Source organism: Rhinatrema bivittatum, chromosome 5 (assembly GCF_901001135.1).
Source record: "Rhinatrema bivittatum chromosome 5, aRhiBiv1.1, whole genome shotgun sequence".
Taxonomy (NCBI): domain Eukaryota; kingdom Metazoa; phylum Chordata; class Amphibia; order Gymnophiona; family Rhinatrematidae; genus Rhinatrema; species Rhinatrema bivittatum.
The window spans coordinates 115,811,336-115,835,807 of NC_042619.1; the positions used below are offsets into that span (position 1 = coordinate 115,811,336).

The window sequence follows — 24,472 nt, forward strand, 5'->3', positions numbered from 1 at the left end:
AGAATATTGTCATGGCACCAATGTTTGAACATCTGCATGGATGTATATATACCCTTACCTCCATGTCCCCTATTGTTTCTAAATAGTAACAGTATATACTAAAGGGATCTGGGAAAACAGGGAGCCCTTTGGGATTCCCTGAAATCAACACCAAAAATGAGATACCCAAGTCAAGCCGTAAACCTTTTGAATCTACCTGAAAGATTCAAACCATTTAACAAATTGCCCAGTTCTAGAAAGCACTTCCATAACCACTGTAGTCATCCTCCTTAAATGAAATTTAATACAATGTAGCAGCTGGTTAAAAACTAGAAGCTAAAATAATTGATATTTTAGGGCCTGATTCAAGGACTTTTCCCCACAGACAGAAGGGGGAAATAAAACCTTAGTGAACCAGACCCTTAGGAGTCTATATTCTTTTACAGTTTGTAAGATTAAAGAACATTTTTCATATAGGTGATTTCCAATAATTATCCAAGACTGACTTTTTTACCCCAGTACACCATATTTCCTTCTACACCAGGGTTTCAAAGCTCTCTCCTGGAGGTGCCCCTAGCCATTTGGTTTACAGGATACCATAATGAATATGTGCAAGATATAGGTTTTATACAATGAAGACTTATTGTACCCCTCCAGGAGAAGACTGGGAAACGTTACTCTAACCCATGACCTGACTATGTATTTTCCGGCGTATAAGACGAATTTTTAACCCCTGAAAATCTTCTTAAAAGTCGGGGGTTGTCTTATACGCCGGTTATGGTCTTATAGGGCAGCGGTTCTCAACCAGTGTGTCGCGGCTCCCGGTGTTCCACTGCCCCACTTGTGCTTCCCTTCTCCCTAGGGGCAGGACCGAAGAAAGGAGAGACGCTGCGTGCCACCGCGGGAGCCCAGGCCGGCAGGGCCGAAGAGAAGAGAGACCTGCGTGCCGCCGCCGGCGGGACCGAAGAAAGGAGAGACGCTGCGTGCCACCGCGGGAGCCCAGGCCGGCAGGGCCGAAGAGAGACCTGCGTGCCACCGCCGGCGGGACCGAAGAAAGGAGAGATGCTGCGTGCCACCGCGGGAGCCCAGGCCGGCAGGGCCGAAGAGAAGAGAGACCTGCGTGCCACCGCCGGCGGGACCGAAGAAAGGAGAGACGCTGCGCGCCATCGCAGGAGGCCAGGCCGGCAGGGCCGAAGAGAAGAGAGACCTGCGTGCCACCGCCGGCGGGACCAAAGAAAGGAGAGACGCTGCGTGCCACCGCGGGAGCCCAGGCCGGCAGGGCCGAAGAGAAGAGAGACCTGCGTGCCGCCGCCGGCGGGACCGAAGAAAGGAGAGACGCTGCACGCCATCGCGGGGAGGCCAGGCCGGCAGGGCCGAAGAGAAGAGAGACCTGCGTGCCGCCGCCGGCGGGACCAAAGAAAGGAGAGACCCTGCGCACCATGGGAGGCGGCTGGGAGAATTTGCATGCCACTGGAGGTCAGGCCAGAGGTGGCAGAGAAGCAGAGGCCAGGTTTATTGGGCCAAACTATGAGAAGAGGCTCCATGTGAGCTTGTATGTATGTGGTAGAATGGGTGCCTGGGTGCATGAGTGAGAGCTTGTGTGTGTGTGGTAGAATGGGTGCCTGGGTGAATGAGTGAGAGCTTGTGTGTGTGTGGTAGAATGGGTGCCTGGGTGAATGAGTGAGAGCTTGTGTGTGTGTGGTAGAATGGGTGCCTGGGTGCATGAGTGAGAGCTTGTGTGTGTGTGTGGTAGAATGGGTGCCTGGGTGCATGAGTGAGAGCTTGTGTGTGTGTGTGGTAGAATTGGTGCCTGGGTGAATGAGTGAGAGCTTGTGTGTGTGTGGTAGAATGGGTGCCTGGGTGCATGAGTGAGAGCTTGTGTGTGTGTGTGGTAGAATGGGTGCCTGGGTGCATGAGTGAGAGCTTGTGTGTGTGTGGTAGAATGGGTGCCTGGGTGCATGAGTGAGAGCTTGTGTGTGTGTGTGGTAGAATGGGTGCATGAGTGCGAGCTTGTGTGTGTGTGGTAGAATGGGTGCATGAGTGGCAGTATGTTTGTGAGTGGTTGTAAGTGACAGAGTATATGTGAGCTTGTCTGTAAGTGGCAGAACATGTGTGTGATTGAGAGAGACTGGTCAGGGAGGTGACTGGTGTGTGTGTGTGTGAGAGACTGAGACTGGTCAGGGAGGTGACTGGTGTGTGTATGTGAGAGAGAGACAGACTGGTCAGGGAGGTGACTGGTGTGTGTGTGAGGAAGAGATACTAGTTAGGGAAGTTACTGATCTGTGTGAGACAGAGACTGGTTGTGGGCCCTAAGGAAGAAGACTGTGAGGACAGAGCTTCAGCAGCCACTGCTGCTTCTGGTGAGTGCTCTTTGCCTGCAAGGGAAAGGAGTAGGAGAGTTTCTGGAGAGGGTAAGTAAAGGCAGCTTTTAAAGTTTACTTTTCTTGATTGACTGCCATTTTAATTATTGGGTGTTATATGATGTGTCTGCTGTTTTGAAATATTTTATTTATATTTGGACAATTTTTAATAATTATGAGTTTTTAAATTGTTGGATGTTATTCTGTTCATAGCTGTTTTGAAACATTTATTCTGCTTATTAGTATAGTTTTACAATTATTTCTGTGTGGGGATCTATAGCTGCTTGCTAGTTCTGTTTTCCTAATAAGAGGTGTATTGGTTTTTAGGGCCTGATATATGGTATTTGTAGATTGCTCCTGTTTGAGTGTAAAATTATTTTTTTTCTTTAAAATATGTATAAAAAAGGGGGGTCGTCTTATACGCCCAGTCGTCTTATACGCCGGAAAATACGGTATTTCAGAAGCTTGTACATCTCATCTTTTCAAGTATTGCTAAGAAGTCTGACTTCTGTACATAATGTAATGAGGCTTTCATGAATCAGCTTCAGAAATGCTTTTCCATATTATAATCTATAGATATTAATTTAGATTTGTAGCTGACAATTATATTACCTGCTACTAAAAGTAACTCAAATCACTGGGGTAGATTTACATAAACGGTGCGTTCGTGTACTTTTGCTGGCGATCCAGGCGCCAACAAAAGTACGCGGGATTTTAGTAGATACGCGCATAGCCACTGGTATCCGCTAAAATCCGGGATCGGCGTGCGCAAGGCTATCGATTCCGTATAGCCGGCGCGCGCCGAGCTGTGCAGCCTACCTCCTTTCCCTCTGAGGCCGCTCCGAAATCGGAGCCGCCTCGGAGGGAACATTCTTTTGCCCTCCCCTCACCTTCCCCTCCCTTCCCCTACCTAACCCACCCGCCCGGCCCTGTCTAAACCCCCCCTTACCTTTGTCGGGGGATTTACGCCTCCCGGAGGGAGACGTAAATCCCAGAGCGCCAGCGGGCCGCTAGCGCGCCGGGACGCAACCTGGGGGCAGGTCCGGAGGGCACGGCCACGCCCCCGGACCGCCCCAGGCTGTAACCACGCCCCCGGGCCCGCCCCCGAAACGCTACATCCCGCCCCGAAAATGCCGCGTGGATCGGGCCCGCCCCCTCGACACGCCCCCCTCAGAAAACCCCGGGACTTACGCGAGTCCCGGGGTCTGCGCGCGCCGGTAGGCCTATTGAACATAGGCGCACCGGCGCGCAGGGCCCTGCTCGCGTAAATCCGGGCAGATTTACACGAGCAGGGCTCTTAAAATCCACCCCACTGTGAATTAAACATAACATATTAAATAACACAAACAATAGGGAGGTTAAGTAATCTGTCCAATTGTTTATATCACTGAATATTTACAGAAACAAGAAAAAGACTAAGCAGGAGAATACCAAAATGTAAACATTCAAGACATACTAATGTAAAATGATATGAACTGCTACACTTTTGTATACTTCAAGGTGCAAAATAAATACATAAATAGTATATTCTTAGTTTTTGAGAAGAGGAACATCAGTTTAAAAGTGGGTAACAAAATATAGGTTTAACATCTTCAGTTCTGTAACAGAGAAAATTATATTGTTTCACATATTAAAAATAGCAAAATAAAAGAGAACTACCACTCTCTCACAAAAAAAAGTGGTGTATTAAAATAAAATTACATTTTAGCACAACTTGGCAGACTACTTATCCAATATAAATCCATCCAATGTCCATGTGATAAAAATTCAACGTGGTTGAGATGATACACACCAACACAAGGATGGTAGAACACTACAGTTGCTTAAAACATTCTTGAAACACACCTTTAGTTTCTCACTTTTTGTAACATCAGCATTCTTTCATTGATTTACGTTTCTGTGATGATCAGCTGTTCCCTGACTGGTACAGGTTGGGGTAGGGATGGAGGCAGCACCTAAACATTTATTACAAAAAGCACAACAATGGACACATCGATTAAACACCATTGCTCCTAGGGTTTAAAATCTAGATCAAGTTGTATCAGTAGTTTTATGATTTACATTAATATATTCATTTTTGTTTGGGGTTTTTTTTGTTTTTGGGTTTTTTTTTTTAACAGAAATCCATTCTGACTTCATTACGTATGCAAGAATTTATAAACCCCTGCAAGGAGCAGAAACTTTGAAACAATCAAACCAACAATTCTGCACCTGTGGCTCAAATGTTATCTTATGTTATATGGAGGATATGGATGACCATCATAAGTGTCTTGTCACTGGCTCATAATTGAAGCCTATAATGACACTAAGACCTGGAATGTGTAGTGCGACAGGCTATAAATATTCAATAAAGCCTTAAAGCACAATACCCAGTTTAATCATTGGTCACTCCTCACCACAAGATTTTTTATAGGCTCAAGATCGCTTGGCTGTGTAAGGTATAAGATAGTGATTTGTGCACTATCAGTGACGTCACAATGTCAAAACCAGCTTTTTTTGGGCCACCGCTATGTGCACTTGATAGAATTATGCAAGGCTGCCAGCAGTCTAAAGAAGAGTACTTTACACAGCTATTTTCTAGTACTATGCCCCAATGTAGGTTTTCCAAAACATTAGCTGTTGTCAGGGTTGTTCTAAATGTAAAAGAAAATATATTACAAACTATAGGAACTTTAAGGATAAAGATAACAACTTCATAGAGGGATGATGACCGAGTAGTCTGGTACATGTCAGTTAAGCAAGTTGTATTCTGACAAGCAAACTGTATTCCATGATGAGATTCACAAAATTAGTCTTGAGTTCTCAACAGGTGACCTTTACCTCGCTCTCCCACTTTTCTCTACATTTCCTCAAGCTTCCACTGCCCTTTCCTCTTGTGAAGGCACTGTGGAGGAAACTGTCCATTCATCGTCACAGTCTTTACTTTTTCCATCTCAAGTCAATCAATCCACTCCAGTCTGGTTTTCGCCCTCAATATTCCATAGAAACAACTTTTGCCCAAGTCTCCAATGGCCTGTTTGTGGTGAAAGCCAAAGGCATTTACTCAATCCTGATCCTCCTTGACCTATCTGCTGCTTTTAAACACAGTTGATCACCATATAGCTAGGGAAATTCAGCAAAAATAAACTGCCCTAGATATCAAGATATTGCATAAAGCTGCCCAAGGAGCAAAGCTGCCAAGATACTCCACCAAGCAAGATCCTGAGAGCCAGGGATCCTATTGCCTCAGACTAGTGCATCCTACCATCCTGCTGGAGACAAAGAATACCAGCTTTTGCCTATATTTCACCACAATAAGTTGCAGTGGTAATGTCACAGCAAAAAAAAAAATAAAAAATGTATATCTTCTGTCTCCATCTGCTAGTAGGGTGGAATAAACCCTAGGCAACTGGACTGGTCTAGAGAATGGTAAGGAATGAGACAATTGTTTGCATGCCAATAAATATAAACAGGAGGACTAAAACTAAGTTTTCCATTTATAAAAGTTGTGCCAAGTTAGAGATGAAGAAATGTCAAATGGATGTGATAAGTTTTACTGAACTAACGTAATGCATTTGTCAAAGTTATACTTCTTTCATTAGGTCAATACTTGGATTTAACACTGGCAAGCTGTCATGATGCATTGTTTACTTGCAAATAACTAAATAGTTTTTGGTGTAGCTGTCTTTCTATAGGCATATTACTTGTATTATTGTAGTTTGACTGTATACCACTGATGCTGTGCACTTACAACCCCAATAATTGTCTTTTGCTTGATTAAAAAAAAAAAAAATCAATAATGTGCTTACTATAGCCCTGTCAAGTGTTTACATTTTATATGAATGGATCCCAGGGGGAAAAAAAAAAAAGAACTGCATGGTTTTCAAAAAACATGGTAAAACACACCAATACATAAAGATTACCTATTGTGTTTTTGCAGCATGTAATTTAAGACTGAAATTTCAGTTATGCCATGATACTAGATACAAAACTATTTGTAGTGTCAACTAAAAGTATTCTCAAATTGTTACCTCCAAAAAGTATGATACATGGCTTTTTGAAGAACTATTTGTGGTGTTTAGTCAGTCTGCCACACCCTCTCAGCTGCCTCTATGCAAAGACTTGAGCTTTGTTCCTTATGACCACTAGAATCCATTAACTAGGGAATATGATCCATAATGGAGCCATTATGATCCATAATGGAGCCATTAACTAGGGAATATGATCACCATTGGTTTATTGTATTTGTTTTTATTTTGTTGTTATTTTGATATATATCATGTCCACGTTATTTCAATTTGTCTGTAAAGCCTGTTGCTGAATTATTGTTTATTGTAAACCGAGGTGACGTTTTTAACGTGCCGCGGTATATAAAAAATCACTAAATAAATAAATAAATAAATAGAATCATATGCTTGACAAAACATCCAAAATGTGTTTAACTGGGCTACCAAATGCCTTCTCTTGTCCTTTGTACATATACTACATTTCAATAACCACAAAAGATGAGTAGAGAATCTTTTAAAGGCAAAATTCAATCCTCTCCAGCCACAAAAAGACTGCCAGTATATTGGTGCTTAAATTATACATTTTCTCTACATATAAGAACAAAAGAACATGCCTATACTGGGTCAGACCAAGGGTCCATCAAGCCCAGCATCCTGTTTCCAACAGTGGCCAATCCAGGCCATAAGTACCTGGCAAGTACCCAACAACTAAATCTATTCCATGTTACCATTGCTAATGGCAGTGGCTATTCTCCAAGTGAACTTAATAGCAGGTAATGGACTTCTCCTCCAAGAACTTATCCAATCCTTTTTTAAACACAGCTACACCAACTGCACTAACCACATCCTTTGGCAACGAATTCCAGAGTTTAATTGTGTGTTCAGTGAAAAAGAACTTTCTACGATTAGTTTCAAATGTGCCACATGCTAACTTCATGGAGTGCCCCTTAGTAGGGATGTGAATCGTTTTAGGACGATTAAAATTATCGTCTGATAATTTTAATATCGTCTTAAACCGTTATGGAACACAATACAATACAGATTCTAACGATTTATCGTTATAAATCGTTAGAATCGTGAGCCGGCACACTAAAACCCCCTAAAACCCACCCCCGACCCTTTAAATTAAATCCCCCACCCTCCCGAACCCCCCCCCCAATAACTTAAATAACCTGCGGGTCCAGCGGCGGTCCGGAACGGCAGCGGTCCGGAACGGGCTCCTGCTCCTCAATCTTGTCGTCTTCAGCCGGCGCCATTTTCCAAAATGGCGCCGAAAAATGGCGGCGGCCATAGACGAAAAAGATTGGACGGCAGGAGGTCCTTCCGGACCCCCGCTGGACTTTTGGCAAGTCTCGTGGGGGTCAGGAGGCCCCCCACAAGCTGGCCAAAAGTTCCTGGAGGTCCAGCGGGGGTCAGGGAGCGATTTCCCGCCGCGAATCGTTTTCGTACGGAAAATGGCGCCGGCAGGAGATCGACTGCAGGAGGTCGTTCAGCGAGGGTTCCGGCGCCTCGCTGAACGACCTCCTGCAGTCGATCTCCTGCCGGCGCCATTTTCCATACGGAAAATGGCGCCGGCCATACGCGTATGGCCGGCGCCATTTTCCGTACGAAAACGATTCGCGGCGGGAAATCGCTCCCTGACCCCCGCTGGACCTCCAGGAACTTTTGGCCAGCTTGTGGGGGGCCTCCTGACCCCCACGAGACTTGCCAAAAGTCCAGCGGGGGTCCGGAAGGACCTCCTGCCGTCCAATCTTTTTCGTCTATGGCCGCCGCCATTTTTCGGCGCCATTTTGGAAAATGGTGCCGGCTGAAGACGACAAGATTCAGGAGCAGGAGCCCGTTCCGGACCGCTGCCGTTCCGGACCGCCGCTGGACCCGCAGGTTATTTAAGTTATTTGGGTGGGGGATTTAATTTAAAGGGTCGGGGGTGGGTTTTAGGGGGTTTTAATGTGCCGATTTTTCGATTTTTCGATTTTTAACGATTTTTAACGATTTTTCACGATATTTTACCCCCCCAAACGGCAACAATACGATTCCCTCCCCCTCCCAGCCGAAATCGATCGTTAAGACGATCGAGGACACGATTCACATCCCTACCCCTTAGTCTATTATCTGAAAGAGTAAATAACTGATTCACATCTACCCATTCTAGACCTCTCATGATTTTAAACACCTCCATCATATCCCCCCTCAGCTGTCTCTTCTCCAAGCTGAAATGTCCTAACCTCTTTAGTCTTTCCTCATAGGGGAGCTGTTCCATTCCCCTTATTTTGGTCGCCCTTCTCTGTACCGTCTCCATCACAACTATATCTTTTTTCAGATGTAGCGACCAGAATTGTACACAGTATTCAAGGTGCGGTCTCACCATGGAGCAATACAGAGGCATTATGACATTTTCCGTTTTATTCACCATTCCCTTTCTAATAATTCCCAACATACTGTTTGCTTTTTTGACTGCCGTAGCACACTGAACCAATGATTTCAATGTGTTATCCACTATGACGCCTAGGTCTCTTTCTTGGGTGGTAGCTCCTAATATGGAATCTAACATTTTGTAACTATAGCATGGGTTATTTTTCCCTATATGCATCACCTTGCACTTATCCAGATTAAATTTCATCTGCCATTTGGATGCCCAATTTTCCAGTCTCACAAGGTCTTCCTACAATTTATCACAATCTGCTTGTGATTTAACTACTCTGAACAATTTTGTATCATCTGCAAATTTGATTACCTCACTTGTATTTCTTTCCAGATCATTTATAAATATATTGAAAAGTATGGGTCCCAATACAGATCCCTGAGGCACTCCACTGTCCACTCCCTTCCACTGAGAAAATTGTCCTACTCTTTTTCCTATCTTTTAGCCAGTTTGTAATCCATAAAAGGACATCGCCTCCTATCCCATGACTTTTTCATTTTCTAAGAAGCCTCTTCATGAGGGACTTTGTCAAACGCCTTCTGAAAATCCAAATACACTACATCTACTGGTTCACCTTGATCCACGTTTATTAACCCCTTCAAAAAAAATGAAGCAGATTTGTTAGGCAAGACTTCCCTTGGGTAAATCCATGTTGACTGTGTTCCATTAAACCATGTCTTTCTATATGTTCTACGATTTTGATCTTTAGAATAGTTTCCATTATTTTTCCCGGCACTGAAGTTAGGCTCACTGGTCTATTGTCTTCAGGATCACCCCTGGAGCCCTTTTTAAATATTGGGGTTACATTGGCAACTCTCCAGTCTTCAGGTACAATAGATGATTTTAACAGGTTACAACTTTTAACTAATAGATCAGAAATTTCATTTTTTAGTTCCTTCAGTACCCTAGGATGCATACCATCTGGTCCAGATGATTTGCTACTCTTTAGTTTGTCAATCTGGAATACTACATTTTCCAGGTTCACAGTGATTTGGTTCAGTTTGTCTGACTCATCACCCTTGAAAACCATTTCCGGAACTGGTATCTCCTCAACATCCTCATTAGTAAACCAGAAGCAAAGAATTAATTTAGTCTTTCTGCAATGGCCTTATCTTCCCTAAGAGCCCCTTTAACCACGCCGTCATCTAATGGTCCAACCGACTCCCTCACAGGTTTCTTGCTTCAAATATATTAAAAAGTTTTAATTATGAGTTTTTGCCTCTACAGCCAACTTCAGTTCAAATTCTCTCTTCACCTGTCTTATCAATGTTTTACACTGAACTTGACAATGCTTTATCCTATTTTCTTCAGATGGATCCTTTTTCCAATTTTTGAAGGATGATTTTTTTGGCTAAAATTGCCTCTTTCACCTCACTTTTTAACCATGCCGGTAATCATTTTGTCTTCCTTCCATCTTTCTTAATGCGTGGAATACACCTGGACTGTGCGTCTAGGATTGTATTTTTAATTCATGCCCATGCCTGTTGTACACTTTTAAGCTTTGCAGCTGCACTCCAGTTTTTTTTCTATTTTCCTCATTTTATCAAAGTTTCCCTTTTGAAAATTTAGTGTTAGAGCCGTAGATTTACTTATTGTCCTCCTTCCAGTTATTAGTTTAAATCTGATCATGTTATGATCACTGTTGCCAAGTGGCCCAACCACCATTACACCTCTGTCACCAAATCATGTGTTCCACTAAGAATTAAATCTAAAATAGATCCTTCTCTTGTTGGTTCCTGAACCAATTGTTCCATGAAGCAGTCATTTATTACATCCAGGAATTTTATGTCTCTAGCAAGTCCTGATGGTACATTTACCCAGCCAATATTGGGATAATTAAAATCTCCCATTATTACTGCACTGCCAAATTGGTTATCTTTCCTGATTTCTCTTAGCATTTCATCATCTGTCTGACCATTTTGTCCAGGTGGACGGTAGTATGCTCTTGCCCAACACACATGGAATTTCTACCCATATAGATTCTACTGAACATTTAGTCTCTTGTTCTATCTTTATCCTGTTGGACTCTATATCCTCCCGGTCATAAAGTGCCACACCTCCACCAAGTTGATCCTCCCTACCATTGCGATATAATTTGTACCCTGATGTAGCATTGTCCCATTGGTTATCCTCTTTCCACCAGGTCTCTGTGATGCCAATTATGTCTGTCTATCTCATTATTTACTGCTATACACTAAGCGGTAGATTTTTTTAAAAAGCGTGTTCGCGTACTTTTGTTGGCGCACCAGGCACAAACAAAAGTACTCTGGATTTTATAAGATACGCGCGTAGCCACGCGTATCTTATAAAATCCTGGATTGGCGCGCGCAAGGCTGCCGATTTTGGGCAGCCGGCGCACGCCGAGCCGCACAGCCTGCCTCCGTTCCCTCCAAGGCCGCTCCGAAATCGGAGCGGCCTCGGAGGGAACTCTCTTTCGCCCTCCCCTCACCTTCCCCTCCCTTCCTCTACCTAACCCACCCCCCCGGCCCTATCTAAACCCCCCCCTTACCTTTGTCTGTAGATTTACGCCTGCGAGAAGCAGACGTAAATTTACGCGCACCAGCGGAGTGCTGGCGCGCCGTCCTCCGACCCGGGGGCTGGTTCGGAGGCCTGGACCACGCTCCTGGGCCGGCACCATGCCCCCAAAATGCAGCGTCATCGGGCCCCGCCCCCGACACGCCCCCTTCCAAAAACCCCAGGACCTACGCACATCCCGGGGCTCTGCGCGCGCCAGCGGCCTATGGAAAATAGGTGCGCCGGCGCGCAAGGCCCTGCTCGCGTAAATCCGGGCGGATTTACGCGAGCAAGGCTTTTAAAATCCGCCCGTTATTCTCCCATCTTACTTCTTAGACTTCTAGTATTGGCATACAGACATTTCAAAGTGTGTTTTTTCTTTGTATTAACAACCTGCTTTTCAGTTCTTAGAGGTAATTTGGAAATCTTTAGCTCAGGTGATTTTTTACATATAGGTGCATGGACTACGATTGCTTTTATTGGAACCTCTGTTGGGATGCCCTAGCTCTGTTTCATTAGTACCCTTCAAGGATACATTTCTCCGAACCATGCACATTTCTATATAGAATATTAGAGCACAGATCTAAACAGTTTTGACCAACACAAATCCACCACTAGAAACTAGAGATGTGAATCGGAACTGAAATCGGATCCGATTCTGGTTCCGATTCACATCTATAGAGATGTGAATCGGAACTGAAATCGGATCCGATTCTGGTTCCGATTCACATCTCTACTAGAAACATCAAGCTTTAAAAGTATCATTTTCTTTAGTAAATGTAAAGCTAGTTGTGTTGAAGGGGGTGCTCTGTCAGGCCTAAAAGAGCAAGGAGATAGAAGTTGTGTGTTGAAAAATAGGGAGAGACCCCAGGCCAAGAGCAGAATGGAGGATGAAAGGAACTACAATTCCCATATCTTCAGAAAAGGAAAAGATGCTCTAGGAACAGTGCCTCAAAGATGGGAGGTTTCAACCTCACTGACATGTAAGGTAGTCAAAAAGGAAGAGAAGTTACTGAGGAGGAAAAGGAGGAGGGGGCAGACAAACAGATGGCCAAACAGCTAAAAACAGAAAAATGTTTGAAATGTTTACCTGTGCGATATAACAGCTGCAAATGTTTATCGCTAGCCTACTATGATCTGCTACAATTGCTTGTGTTTTTAATTTTCCTTGCTGAAACTGCAGGGTGAACAGAGATTTTAAAAAGTAGAAGAAAAAAAATAGTTTTGTTCTTTTCCTTTGGGATTTTTCTCCCACCTGAACTCTTAAACAGTGGGATGGGGGAATACAAGACAGTTTGAATCTGGAACACTACAGAGAGGAAGGAGACCTTGATGCTTGGGCTGATATTGAGCACCAAAATAGCAATTCAGATTAACTAAATTGAGGAACTGGAAAATGCAGAGTACAAAGACCTTGAAGACAGAGCCTTGGATATCACTGTGGCTGGAGAAATACACAATCAGGTCACTTCATGTCCAGTGGGTTTTAGTCTAAAGAAGAATTACAACCAAATATCACATTTTCCCTACATATTTGCTTCCCTATTCTCATACTCTCCAAAAAGATATAAGGGCCTAAATATAGATATTCAGAGCAATGAAAAATGGAGCTCTTCTCCACATAATGAGAGAGAGAGAGAGAGAGAGAGAGAGAGAGAGAGAGAGAGAGAGAGAGAGAGAGAGAGAGAGAGAGAGAGAGAGAGAGAGACTGGCCATAATAGCATGGCCCATAGGCAGGTATTTGTATCCCTAGGGTAGGCCCACCTAGTAACTCGAGGTGGGGATTAGGTAAGAGTGTAGGGGGCCACTGACATTCTACGTGACACCTACGAACAGAACAGTGGTCTCTTGTGAAGATTTGCTAGCCTTTGGAGTGAGGAAACTCACTCCAAGATGAGATTTGGGCAAGGTTCTCTCAACCTAGCTTGATGGACTCTCTACCTGGGTAACATCAAGCTAGGTTGAGAGAACATTGCCCAAATCTCATCTTGGAGTGAGTTTCCTCACTCCAAAGGCCAGCAAATCTTCACAAGAGACCACTGTTCTGTTCGTAGGTGTCACGTAGAATGTCAAAGTGGCCCCTAACCCCCTTCACTCTTACCTAATCCCCACCTCGAGTTACTAGGTGGGCCTACCCTAGGGATACAAATACCTGCCTATGGGCCATGCCATTATGGCCAGTCTCTGTCTGTCTGTCTCTCTCTCTCTCATATCATTAAAAACTGGTCCCCCAGTGGTTGAATGCAGGAAATACAACAGGTCTGGCACTTATCACAGAATCTGAAATAGTATTGCAATTTGCACTAACTTAGCTCTTCACACAGGTAATTAGTGCAAATTGCGATAAATGCTACATTAGCATAAAACATGCCTCTTTTGCTATCGCATGCGGTACTTACCGCATTTTGATAAATCCAGGCCATAGGGAGTAGTTTAACAAAACAATTCAGTATGTAATAAGGGTATCACTTACCTTAAAGGTTTTGCAATTAATAAAAAGCAGAGAAGGGATTTGCACATAAAGACTGCACCACATGATGCTTTGTACCTTCCCAATCCATTAATGGTAAATGTTTGCCCTGTAATTAGCCATTTTTCAACCACATGCACGAATGCTCAGTTTTCACTATTTCTTTTTTTTTTTGTAATAAACTGTTTATTCATAGCGTAGTCATCAGTAAAAGAGAGGCACAGCCAATACATAGAATAAAAATTATACAAAGAAAAAGAACAGTCATAATATAGGCAATACATCCATCACATCAGAACAACCCCGTCTTTTTAACATTAACAAAACCACTCCTAACCCCCCCCCCCCCCCCCCCCCCCCAAGGAAGAGAAGCAAGTAGCAAAAGAAAAACGTTGTGCAGAAATGAAAACATATGAAATGAAAGCAGAGAACATGGGCAGCAATAAAAACCCCATTATCCCCGTGGCCAAATACAAGGCCGCACCCAAGGCTATAATAGCATAAAAAACCAAAAGGGACAGTCCCAACCACCGAACGCCAGTGAAAAGGTATGTTCAAAGAGGAACCTGACAATGAAAGGTATGTTCAAAGAGGAACCTGACAATGAGTTTTCACTATTTCAATGGAATCAGGGCAAATATTTGCATACTTCCTGAAAATGAAGTGTGGGCAAGCTTTTCTAACCTCTTACTTCAAGACAGTGCTGACACTGTGGACCAAATCTGCTCAGTATGGTCTCCTCACTTTCTATAAAAGACTAATGACATATCTAAAAGGAATAAGATAGCTAATTTATTTCAAGCCCTGAAGAAGGCGGTTCAAAAAGTTTCATTAAAATCACTCCATTTTGCCTTATTCATTGCTATTTGGCCTCCTGCACAGCTCCTGCTCTGGCTATCATCGGAAAACATTTTAATTTGGTGGCTTGTCTGAATAGCTATTCACCTCCGGTTCCGTATATCCCAGAACATAATTCCAGTTATAGTTATAAGTTTTCACATTCCTACAATACAGAGGCATACCACTGTAATAATGGGATTTATATTTAACTATGACAATGTTTTACAATTCAACAATTTTTCTACCAGACTATTGCAAATTGGAAGTCAGTGCAGTTCTCTCAGGGCAACAGAATATAATTTTCTTTGGAACAGTACAAGCAACAGGTTTTGGACAAGAAGACCTTGTACATGTCTGACATCATGAGACTGAAAATATCAAAATGATTATTCATTAGCAGTACTCGTTTCATTGTAATACATCTGTCAAAATGTACTGTTTGCTGTAAATATTATTTTGCGCAATGACAAAAGCAATGAATACCACAAACCTATTAAGAGAACCTTTGGGTCACACAATATGTCATAACATATGCACATAAATAATTCGGCATTTCCAATATACAGGGCATACTTTCTAGACAAGAAGTTTCTTTAACTTACTATGCTGCTTTACTTTTTATTTTATTTACATTCATATTATGTCAAGATAAGCAAGCTTATCAAACAAATGATAAAATATTATAACCCATATATAATACCCTACAAATACATTCTATTAAATATCAGCTTCAAACCCCAAAACCGAAATAGCATTTGTTCCTAACTTGACACAAATCATAAGTTGAACTACTATCTGAAAATTTACAGCATTCCAACACAGTACTGTACATACAAAGAAGAAGAAAAACTTAATAATGGGACAAGAATGTGTCAAAAATAAAAAATAAAATTAACTCTCAAAAAAACACAAACACAAAAGTAAGCCAAACAAGGTTGCAGCAGTTTACTGATATTCCCAGTTGGAGGAGCACAAAATTCAAAAGCAAGCGCTCAATTAGAATGTGCAGTGCTGTTCTAACAATATGAACCTTTGAGTGGTATTTTTTAAAACTTTTCTAACACAAATACCTCTTCATAATATTTCCTTAAATGGACTTCAACTGAGCCAAAGTATAAAAGACAATTCTGCTCATTCACACATTTAGCCACAAGGAAATAAAGTTTGTGTAAAAATGCCATATAGATTACTATTCTAGACACTTCTTCAGTCAAAAATATATGCCGTCAACTTCTTACTACTTTCAATAGAACATTTTTAAGAAAACAAATTAGAGTTCTACAGTAAAGGTAAAATAATGTAAGGTGTCTTTTGGGTTTGTATAAAGTACCTAGCCTGCATATAGGAAACTGGAGCCATTTGAGATTAATATTAAATAAAAGAAGCATTAAATTCCAATAGTGCAGCAGTCATCCATACCGCAAGCTCTTATTTTTGTATTACTATTTAAACACACCAAAACTAAGCTTATGGGTAAAGAATTTGAAAATGCTAAACTTGAATTCAGTTATTCTTCAGTCAACTGCAAGTAAAAAGATATCTACTTAACCTCTGACACATGGCACCATGTTCCATACATAACAGACTGTACTAATAAAAATATTCTTAGATAACGCAGAACAAAATTAACAACATTTCAGCAATAGCAAACAAGATTGCATTCAATCTTCAGTAAAGTTAGTATACTAACTCCATCTTTAACAAAATGTTACACCAATGGAAAATGATCATGTTCTGACTAAAATATCCCTAGAATTGCATCATTAAAACACAAACCAAGCTCAAGTGTCGAACATGGCTCTTCACAACAGAACTTTTAAACAAAATGGAATATACATTTACATTTTAAGGATAAAAGTCAATACCTGAATGAGTTTTACTTAAGGATAAAGGTTATGTATGTACTAAAGAAGAGACAAAGCTTTGAAGCTACTACTACTAATCACTTCGATAGCACTACTCAACATATGCAATAGTGCTACTTAAAAACATATGCAAAAAGGCTGTGAGATAAATATACTTTATGAAAAATAGATGTCTAAATGGAGATTCACTTTTGTTAAAAAAAAACCAAAAAAAAAACCGCAATGTTAGTATTGAAACACTGTGGCCAGCATTTTTTAATGATTAATTTTTTTTTAGATTTTGTGGTATTCGGTACAGGCCAAGATTACCAAAGTCCTTTTTAAATCTAAGCCAAAAAAAAAACAAAAAAACAAAAAACCAAGAGGGGGACAGGAAGGAGATGGAGAGGAAGGAATCAAAAGAAGGCTGAAATGTTTTTCAATTTCTCAGCTTGCTTTATAAATAGGGTGAGGGGAATGTCCTCCCTTTAATTTAAAAAAAAAAAACACACTTGTTTCTTATTTGAGATGATCCACTTCTCTTCCTACAAGCCTCCTCATGAATTCCGCTCTTCGTACAAGTTATGTATGTATGTTGTTGCCCAGGTAGAGTGTCCATCAAGCTAGGTTGAGAGAACATTGCCCAAATCTCATCTTGGAGTGAGTTTCCTCACTCCGAAGGCCATCAAATCTTCACAAGAGACCACTGTTCTGTTCGTACGTCTCATGTTGAATGTGAAAGTGGCCCCCAACCCCCTACACTCATACCTAATCACCACCTCCAGTTACTAGGTGAGCCTCTCATAGGGATACAAATAGCTGTCTAGGGAAGAGACACTATAGCAAGTCTCTCTCTCTCTCTCTCTCTCTCTCTCTCTCTCTCTCTCTCTCTCTCTCTCTCGGCTTTTTGCATGCGATAAGCCCTTAACGCATGCGAAAACACCTTACCGCATTTTGAAAAATGACCCCCTTAGTCTAAACCCCATCTTTTTGAGGCTGCTTATAAATCTTAATTCCTGAACGTAAAACATACTAAGCTTCCTGTAAAAAAAAAGTCTTCACAACATTGCATTTGTTTACATTCTGTTGGGAAAAAACCCAAATCAAAATGCATTAAAGTAGGAGTTTTTCACCAATCCATACAAAATATTCAAATTCTGATCTTGAAAGAACAATTATAAAAATATTTAAAAAAATAAAGGAGTCTTGATTGCATAACTTTTCACACCATTTGTCATAGCAAACCCAGATTGGCTCTGGTTCATAATATTGCCTTAAAAAGGCCCATAATACTATGTAAATGGAATCCACCTATGTAACAGAAAATTTCAATTTTTTCTTTTTTTAATTTATAGATTTCCACAATAAATAATAGCTGAGCAGACTCAAATACTTCTGGATGAAGAATCAAGCAATTTATGTTGCATGAAGTGAAGCGGAAACAAAAAGGTCAAACATGCCAAGCAAGGAGATGATAAAAACTCCCAAATAATATTATTCAAAAGATAAAGAGTGGGAAAGACTAATATTTCACTGTGTGTCTGAATATCAATTAACATAAGACATGGGGGTAACCTGCACAGAGCAGCAGCTGCGGCCATGGGAAGCTTGCTGGGTAGACTGGATGGCTCATTTGATCTTTTTCTCCAGATAATACTATTTTACTATTTTTTAAGAGCGCTCAAGTCCATCACTGTAAAGGGGAAACAGTCTGGCACCACCAAGACACTGCTGCGATAAGCCCATCCCTCCAAAGTCAGAGCCATGAGTTAAGGAAACCGCAAGGCCTAAGATTACTTTAAAAGAACTTCAGAGATCTCTGGCTGAGTCTGGGGTAAATGCTGACTGTTCAACAGTTTCAAGATTACTCCACAAACATGGCTTGAATGTGAAGGCACTAGGAAGCCACTGCTGAAGAAAAGCAGTATGATGTGTTGCATAGCAATCGCAAAGAAAAAAACTTAAGGGATGCTGCATGCAAGTGGGAGAGGTTTTGGAGTCTTATGAACTTTTTGTCTCAATAGTAAGCAATAAATGTGGCATAAAATAAAATACAGTACATAACCCTAACACTATCCCTAAATTGAAGCATGCAGCAGGGACAAGGAAACTTGTAAAGATAGAGAAAGATGGATGGCACAAAAAAAAAAACAAACAAACAAAAAAAAAAGAGGCAAATCTGTTCCAGTCTGTCACAGACCTGGGATTGGGAAGAAGACTCACTTTTCAGCAGGACAATGATCCTAAGCACAAAGCAAAAGCATCAATGGAGTGTCTCATCAAAAAGAAAGAATGTGCTTGAGCTGCTCAAAGCCCAAACCTAAATCCAGCAGAATGTATTTGATAAGACTTGAAGACTACAGTCCACAGTCAAACTGAAAGGGGTAGATTTAAAAAAAAAGCGTGTTCGCGTACTTTTGTTGGCGCACCAGGTGCAAACAAAAGTACGCTGGATTTTATAAGATACACGCGTAGCCGCGCGTATCTTATAAAATCCTGGATCGGCGCGCACAAGGCTGCCGATTTTGGGCAACTGGCGCGCGCCGAGCCGCGCAGCCTGCCTCCGTTCCCTCTGAGGCCGCTCCGAAATCGGAGCGGCCTCGGAGGGAACTTTCTTTCGCCCTCCCCTCACCTTCCCCTCCCTTCCCCTACCTAACCCACCCCCCGGCCCTATCTAAACCCCCCCCTTTATCCATGGATTTATGCCTCCCGGAGGGAGACGTAAATCCACGCGCGCCAGCGGGCTGCTGGCGTGCCGAGACCCGACCCGGGGGCGGTTCCGGAGGGCGAGACCACGCCCCCGGAATGCCCGGGCCAAAACCACGCCCCCGGGTCCGCCCCCAAAACGCCGTGTCCCGCCCCCAAAACGCTGCATCGTTCAGCCCCGCCCCCGACACGCCCCCTTCAGAAAACCCCGGGACCTCCGCGCGTCCCGGGGCTCTGCGCGCGCCGGCGGCCTATGGAAAATAGGCGCGCCAGCACGCAAGGCCCTGTTCGCGTAAATCCGGGCGGATTTACGCGAGCAGGGCTTTTAAAATCCGCCCGAAAGAGTTTAAGCTCATCTGCCAAGAAGGATGGACAAGAACAGTACCATCCCATTGTGGAAGGTTGAAAGATTCTTATCCTAAATGATTTATGGCAGCTATTACAGTAGAGGCTTGTAACAAGTTTTGAGTCAAGGGTTGTGAAGCTTATGCAGTCAAGACTGATTTTTTATTTATTACTCTGAATATTTCTGTAATTGTTCTTTCACAATAAAAGTGCAGAGTAGATGAGGGAAACTAATGCATTTTGATTTGTGATTTTTAGACAGTAAAATGTGAAAAACATACAAGGGTGTGAAGACTTACAAGAAATTGTCTAATTACAGTACCTATCATTTGCAGAAAAAAATCTCTTTCAAAGAGGCAGATGAATAAATCTGGTTTCCCCTCTTTTTTTTTTTTTTTTTAAACCCCTCAAACTACTTAACTGTCATTTTCTGATGGCCCTCTTCAATTTTATTTTTCTCCTATTTTGCACTTTGGAGAAAGCTGCCTAATGGTGCCCTGCCATCTCTTGTGAATCCCAGCAAGCTCCAATCTTAGACCATTGGTGGTCAATGCACATTGAATTTCTAAACTTGCATACACAGCAATAATACAACTATCAGCTTGAGCAAAGACCAATAGGCAACAATAAGCAAAAGTGTTTTCCTTATTTGTAAAGAAAAAGGTATTACTTTGTAAAAATTCTTATTGTTTCATAACTGTTTCTTTGGTACTGCCAGCTTGATTGTTTCTGCATGCATGAAGGCAACACCGAAGAAAACAAACCAGACAGCACTAATATGGGACTAAAAGCCTATTGAGATTAATAAGAAAGAGGGACTATTCTGGAATTTGCTATAAACAAAACAAAAAAAAAAAAAAGATGGGAAACCAAGAAAAGGATCAGATTCCTACAGAAAGGAAAAATGTAGAATCTGACTGGTTGAGGTCTTTTCCCCATAAACATACAAAGGAAGAAAAGTCTTAAGGAATCAGCTCCTATGGGATTTATAAAACAGAAAAAAAAAAAAACCACACAGTAACTAGACACCATTCCTTTTGAAATTTCTGCTCTCTAAACAATACAGTTCCTCACCATAAATCAAAATCCTGTTTATGCTAATATATGGCTGCACCAATGATTACATCTAATTTTTAAGCCTACAGATGACCATTAATGGCATCGCAAAGATGCTAAACAAGCATTTTCAAGCAAATGTTCCTGGTAATTTGACACATACCAAAGTACAAAAGTGTCTAAATATATTTCAGACATTGCTTATCAGATTTGAGAGATGTTGCAAAGTACTTTAAAAATAAATAAAATGTTGACCATTACAGCTGTACTAATCTGAAAAGCATTTCAAACATGAAATGCAAATGTTTTGTTTGTGCTTTTTTTTTTTTTTTTTTAATTACATATGATCCACATATTATTAGTAAATGATGTATTCTAAAGCCAAAGCAGCCTAATTCTGGGTTGAAATGTAAACTACACAAATTTTGTTTGCTATTAATGTACCTCAAAACATATATATGGCAAACAAGTGAGAGAAATTAGGAAGTCTTAGCCTGAAGTGACCTGTTGATAAAAGATAAGACGGTCATTTTTAAATAGGTGTGCAGGTGCACATGTGCATGTGTTATGAAATAGCCTGGATGCACATGTGCGCAATTTTAAATGGACACACGCAAATGCCGCTTCTACCACATAAGTGGGGGAATTTTAAAAGAGATGCACACCAACATCATTCGTCATTTTCCCAGTTCATTCTCAGTCCACCCAGTTTAGAGATAGGACTTGCAAACCCTCCCTAATTTAATAGCCATCCTTCCCCCCACCCGCAAGCCACAACCCTTAAAACCCTGATGCCTTGCCTATATCTTTGTTTTATTAAACGAACTCCATCCATAGCGAAAGTTAATTTACGCGGCAGGGGAGCCAAGTGCGCGCAAGGACACGCACATCTCTTCGCCATTCCCCGAAATGAACCCACACCCTGCCCAGACCATACTGATGCTCCGCCCCTTTAAAAATTTTTTGCTTGTGCATGCAGCAGGAGATACACGTGTCCTCAGGCAGCTTTTAAAATCTGTTCGGCATGCATCAGCCCAACTTGTGCACATATTTCACAGTTTGGGCATATGCAAGGTTTTTAAAATTTGACTAAGGTAGAACATGTATTTTTAAAAAGCACCCATATATAAGACATAAGAACATGCCATACTGGGTTCCATCAAGCCCAGCATCCTGTTTCCAACAATGGCCAATCCAGGCCATAAGAACCTGGCAAGTACCCAACAACTAAGTCTATTCCATGTTACCGTTGCTAGTAATATAGCAGTGGCTATTTTCTAAGTCAACTTAATAGCAGGTAATGGACTTCTCCTCCAAGACAAGCAACACAGTGCAGCAAAATGAAATGTGATACCAACTACACTGTACTTACTTTGGGGAAAAAAGCAAACTATTGCCGATTAAAAATCATCAGTACCTGTCAACCTAATGTGACATGATTTTCAGTGAAGTCTAAAGAGTCAAACCTGTTTTGTCAAGGACAGTGCTAATGGACAGGGCATTCACCTTTTGTTACGTATCCAACTCACCTCTTACAAAGTTCCAACAAAACACCATGTCAGTAAATACGCCCTGCTGAGATTATTAAAACTACTAAATTAATTGAAAACACTAAGTTGTATTCCTACCAAACACACACACTAAAGAAAAAAAGTTCAGCGAAAGTTGGCAGCCTGCAGAATTAATACCGATACCGGATAATAAAGTACTGGATTTTCACTGTCAAGAAGTAAAAAATACTCTGCACAGGGGAAACGCAGCCAGCTCCTGCCACCCACAGTTCACCTTAAAAACAAAACATTCGCATCAAAACTAAAATTTTGTATATGTAATTTCCCCAAAACAAAATTAGTACTAGCTCCTAATTATAGCATACTACTCATCAGATAAGACTGCTGAATGTTTATAAACTCAATTTTTGCCAAGGCAGGATTTTTCATAGTACTGAAAGTGGAAGGTCACCTTTTGAACATATGAAGAGTTTAAGTACTAAAACTATGCAAGGTGTCATATTTAAAAGCACTTTAAGAACGTATCTTAAGGAATAAAATCAAATAACAGCGATCATTAAATATATAGGAAATGATATAGCATTTCTTTTCTTGTCTACTTGGTCTGCCATGCCAAGGTATAAATATGCACTTTTGGAAAATAGCACCTCAAGTGTTATATGTGTCAATTTAAGTGTGCACGTGAGCTGCTCTTACTGCACCCGAAGTTTGATAGGTGGGGGACCTTTTTGTTTTAGCTGGATAAGCTATTTGGTTCATCTGGAGATAGACATTTCCGCCAAATTCACACTCACTCACCTTCCAGCCGGCCGAACTATTGCTGTCTCCCTTATCTTTGAAGTAGGGGACGCTTTTCACCATCCAGTCGTAGATTTGGGAGAGGGTGAGCCGCTTCTCCGGGGAGCTCTCGATGGCCTTAGTGATCAGGTCGGCGTAAGACAGGTTGCCCCAGGCGTTGCGACGGGACGAGCTGCTCCTGCGGGGCTGCTGCTGGCCAGCCACAGCCAGGGAGGCCGGTGACAAAGCTGAGACCTGCTGGTGCTGGAGCTGCTGCTGGGGTGGCGGGGGCGGCTGCTGAGGCGACTGGAGGCAGTTTTCCTGGCACTGGAAGTCTCCGCATACGGCAGCACCCGCTTTGCCCTGGTCAAAGTCCTCGCTTTCCTCCAGCAGGCTCAGGTTACTGATGAAGTCAATGTTCTCGCCGGCATCCGGCTGCACCGAGGGCGCCAGAGACGAGTTGGCAGAGTTGGCCTGGTTGAACTCCGGTCTGGGCAGGGGCCAAGTGCAGGAGCGCGGCCGGGAAAAAGGCTCGAAATCGGGGTCGATTTCGACGACCTGCGGTTGCGGAGCTTCGGCCATTGGCAACGGGCTTCAGTTATAAATAAGAGCCAAAGGGAAAGGGGTGAAGTACAGAATGGAGACGCTGCCGGGGAGTAGGGTTAGTCACAAGGGCCGAGAGGCGAAGGGGGAGGGGGGGAGTAAAAGAGAGATGAGGAACAGAAGAAAGAATGAAAGGAGAGGAGAGAAGAAAACCTAACTTCGTCACTTCATTTAAGTCCAGGGCTCGGAGGCGCGAGCCGCTGACAGTTGAGAAGGCGGCGGGAGGGTGGGCAGTCAGCGCCCTCCGCAAGCCTTTCCTCTCCCTCCTTTTTTTCTTTTATTACTTTCACGCACTTTCCTGTGTTCTGTTTCAGTGGTTGTTGCTCCTGCCTCGGCGTCCGTTCACGAGGAGTTTTAAGTTTCTTGCTGTCAACAAGTCAGCCAGCCCACTAGCGAACTCCGTCCCCGACGCACGCCGAACACTGCTATCAGTACCCAACAGGAGAGCGCGAGGTCAAGCGAGCCCCTTCGCTAACTGGAATCCTTGCGCTCACGCTGAAGCCTGTTGAATGCTCGGAAGCAGCAGAGAGTGTGACCGACCCACGCCAGAGTTACTGGAACTAACAATGCAAGTCATCGCCAGGCCCCTCCCCCTCCTCCGTCGATTGACGGGCCGGAGCCCACCAATCAGCGCGCGCGCGCTCTTTCCGGAGAAGACACCTCCCTCCTGGAGGCTGGGTGAGCGAGCTTTCCCAACTTTTTTTTTCTTCTTCCTGCGTCGGCTTGTGTTTTCCAGCTTCTGCGAGGATGGTTTGTCGTCCTTTTTGTAATGTTCCCAGCGAGAAACAGCAACTACTTGAGGGAAACGGAGAGCCGTGGCTGTTTGTGGAAGCTGCGTGCAATCGTTGGCCTCTTCGCCCCAGCCCAGACTGGGAGAGCTGTGGCGTCCCTGCCGTGTTTGCATATTAGTAATTATCCTCAGGGTTGCCCACTGATTTCAGATTTATGGGACAGTCCGTGTCTTATTTCATTTGCCAGCTAAATAAGCCCATAGAGGCAGTGGGGTAAAACCCGGACTGGATCTCCTGTCCTGAAAACAAAAATGGAGCCAGATGGTAA

The 24,472-nt window shown here is 42.7% G+C and overlaps 1 protein-coding gene across 1 annotated transcript in view; it reads right to left on the reverse strand.

Moving 5' to 3' along the window:
• The window catches only part of FOXO1 (forkhead box O1), a 150,404-nt gene extending 126,442 nt beyond the window's left edge, over window positions 1-23,962 (reverse strand). Inside the window, exon 1 of the mRNA XM_029602765.1 lies at window positions 22,832-23,962. Coding sequence (XP_029458625.1) covers window positions 22,832-23,392 — 561 coding nt within the window. The 5' untranslated portion in view covers window positions 23,393-23,962. The remainder of the gene's footprint in view (window positions 1-22,831) is intronic.
• Window positions 23,963-24,472: the final 510 nt, after the last annotated feature.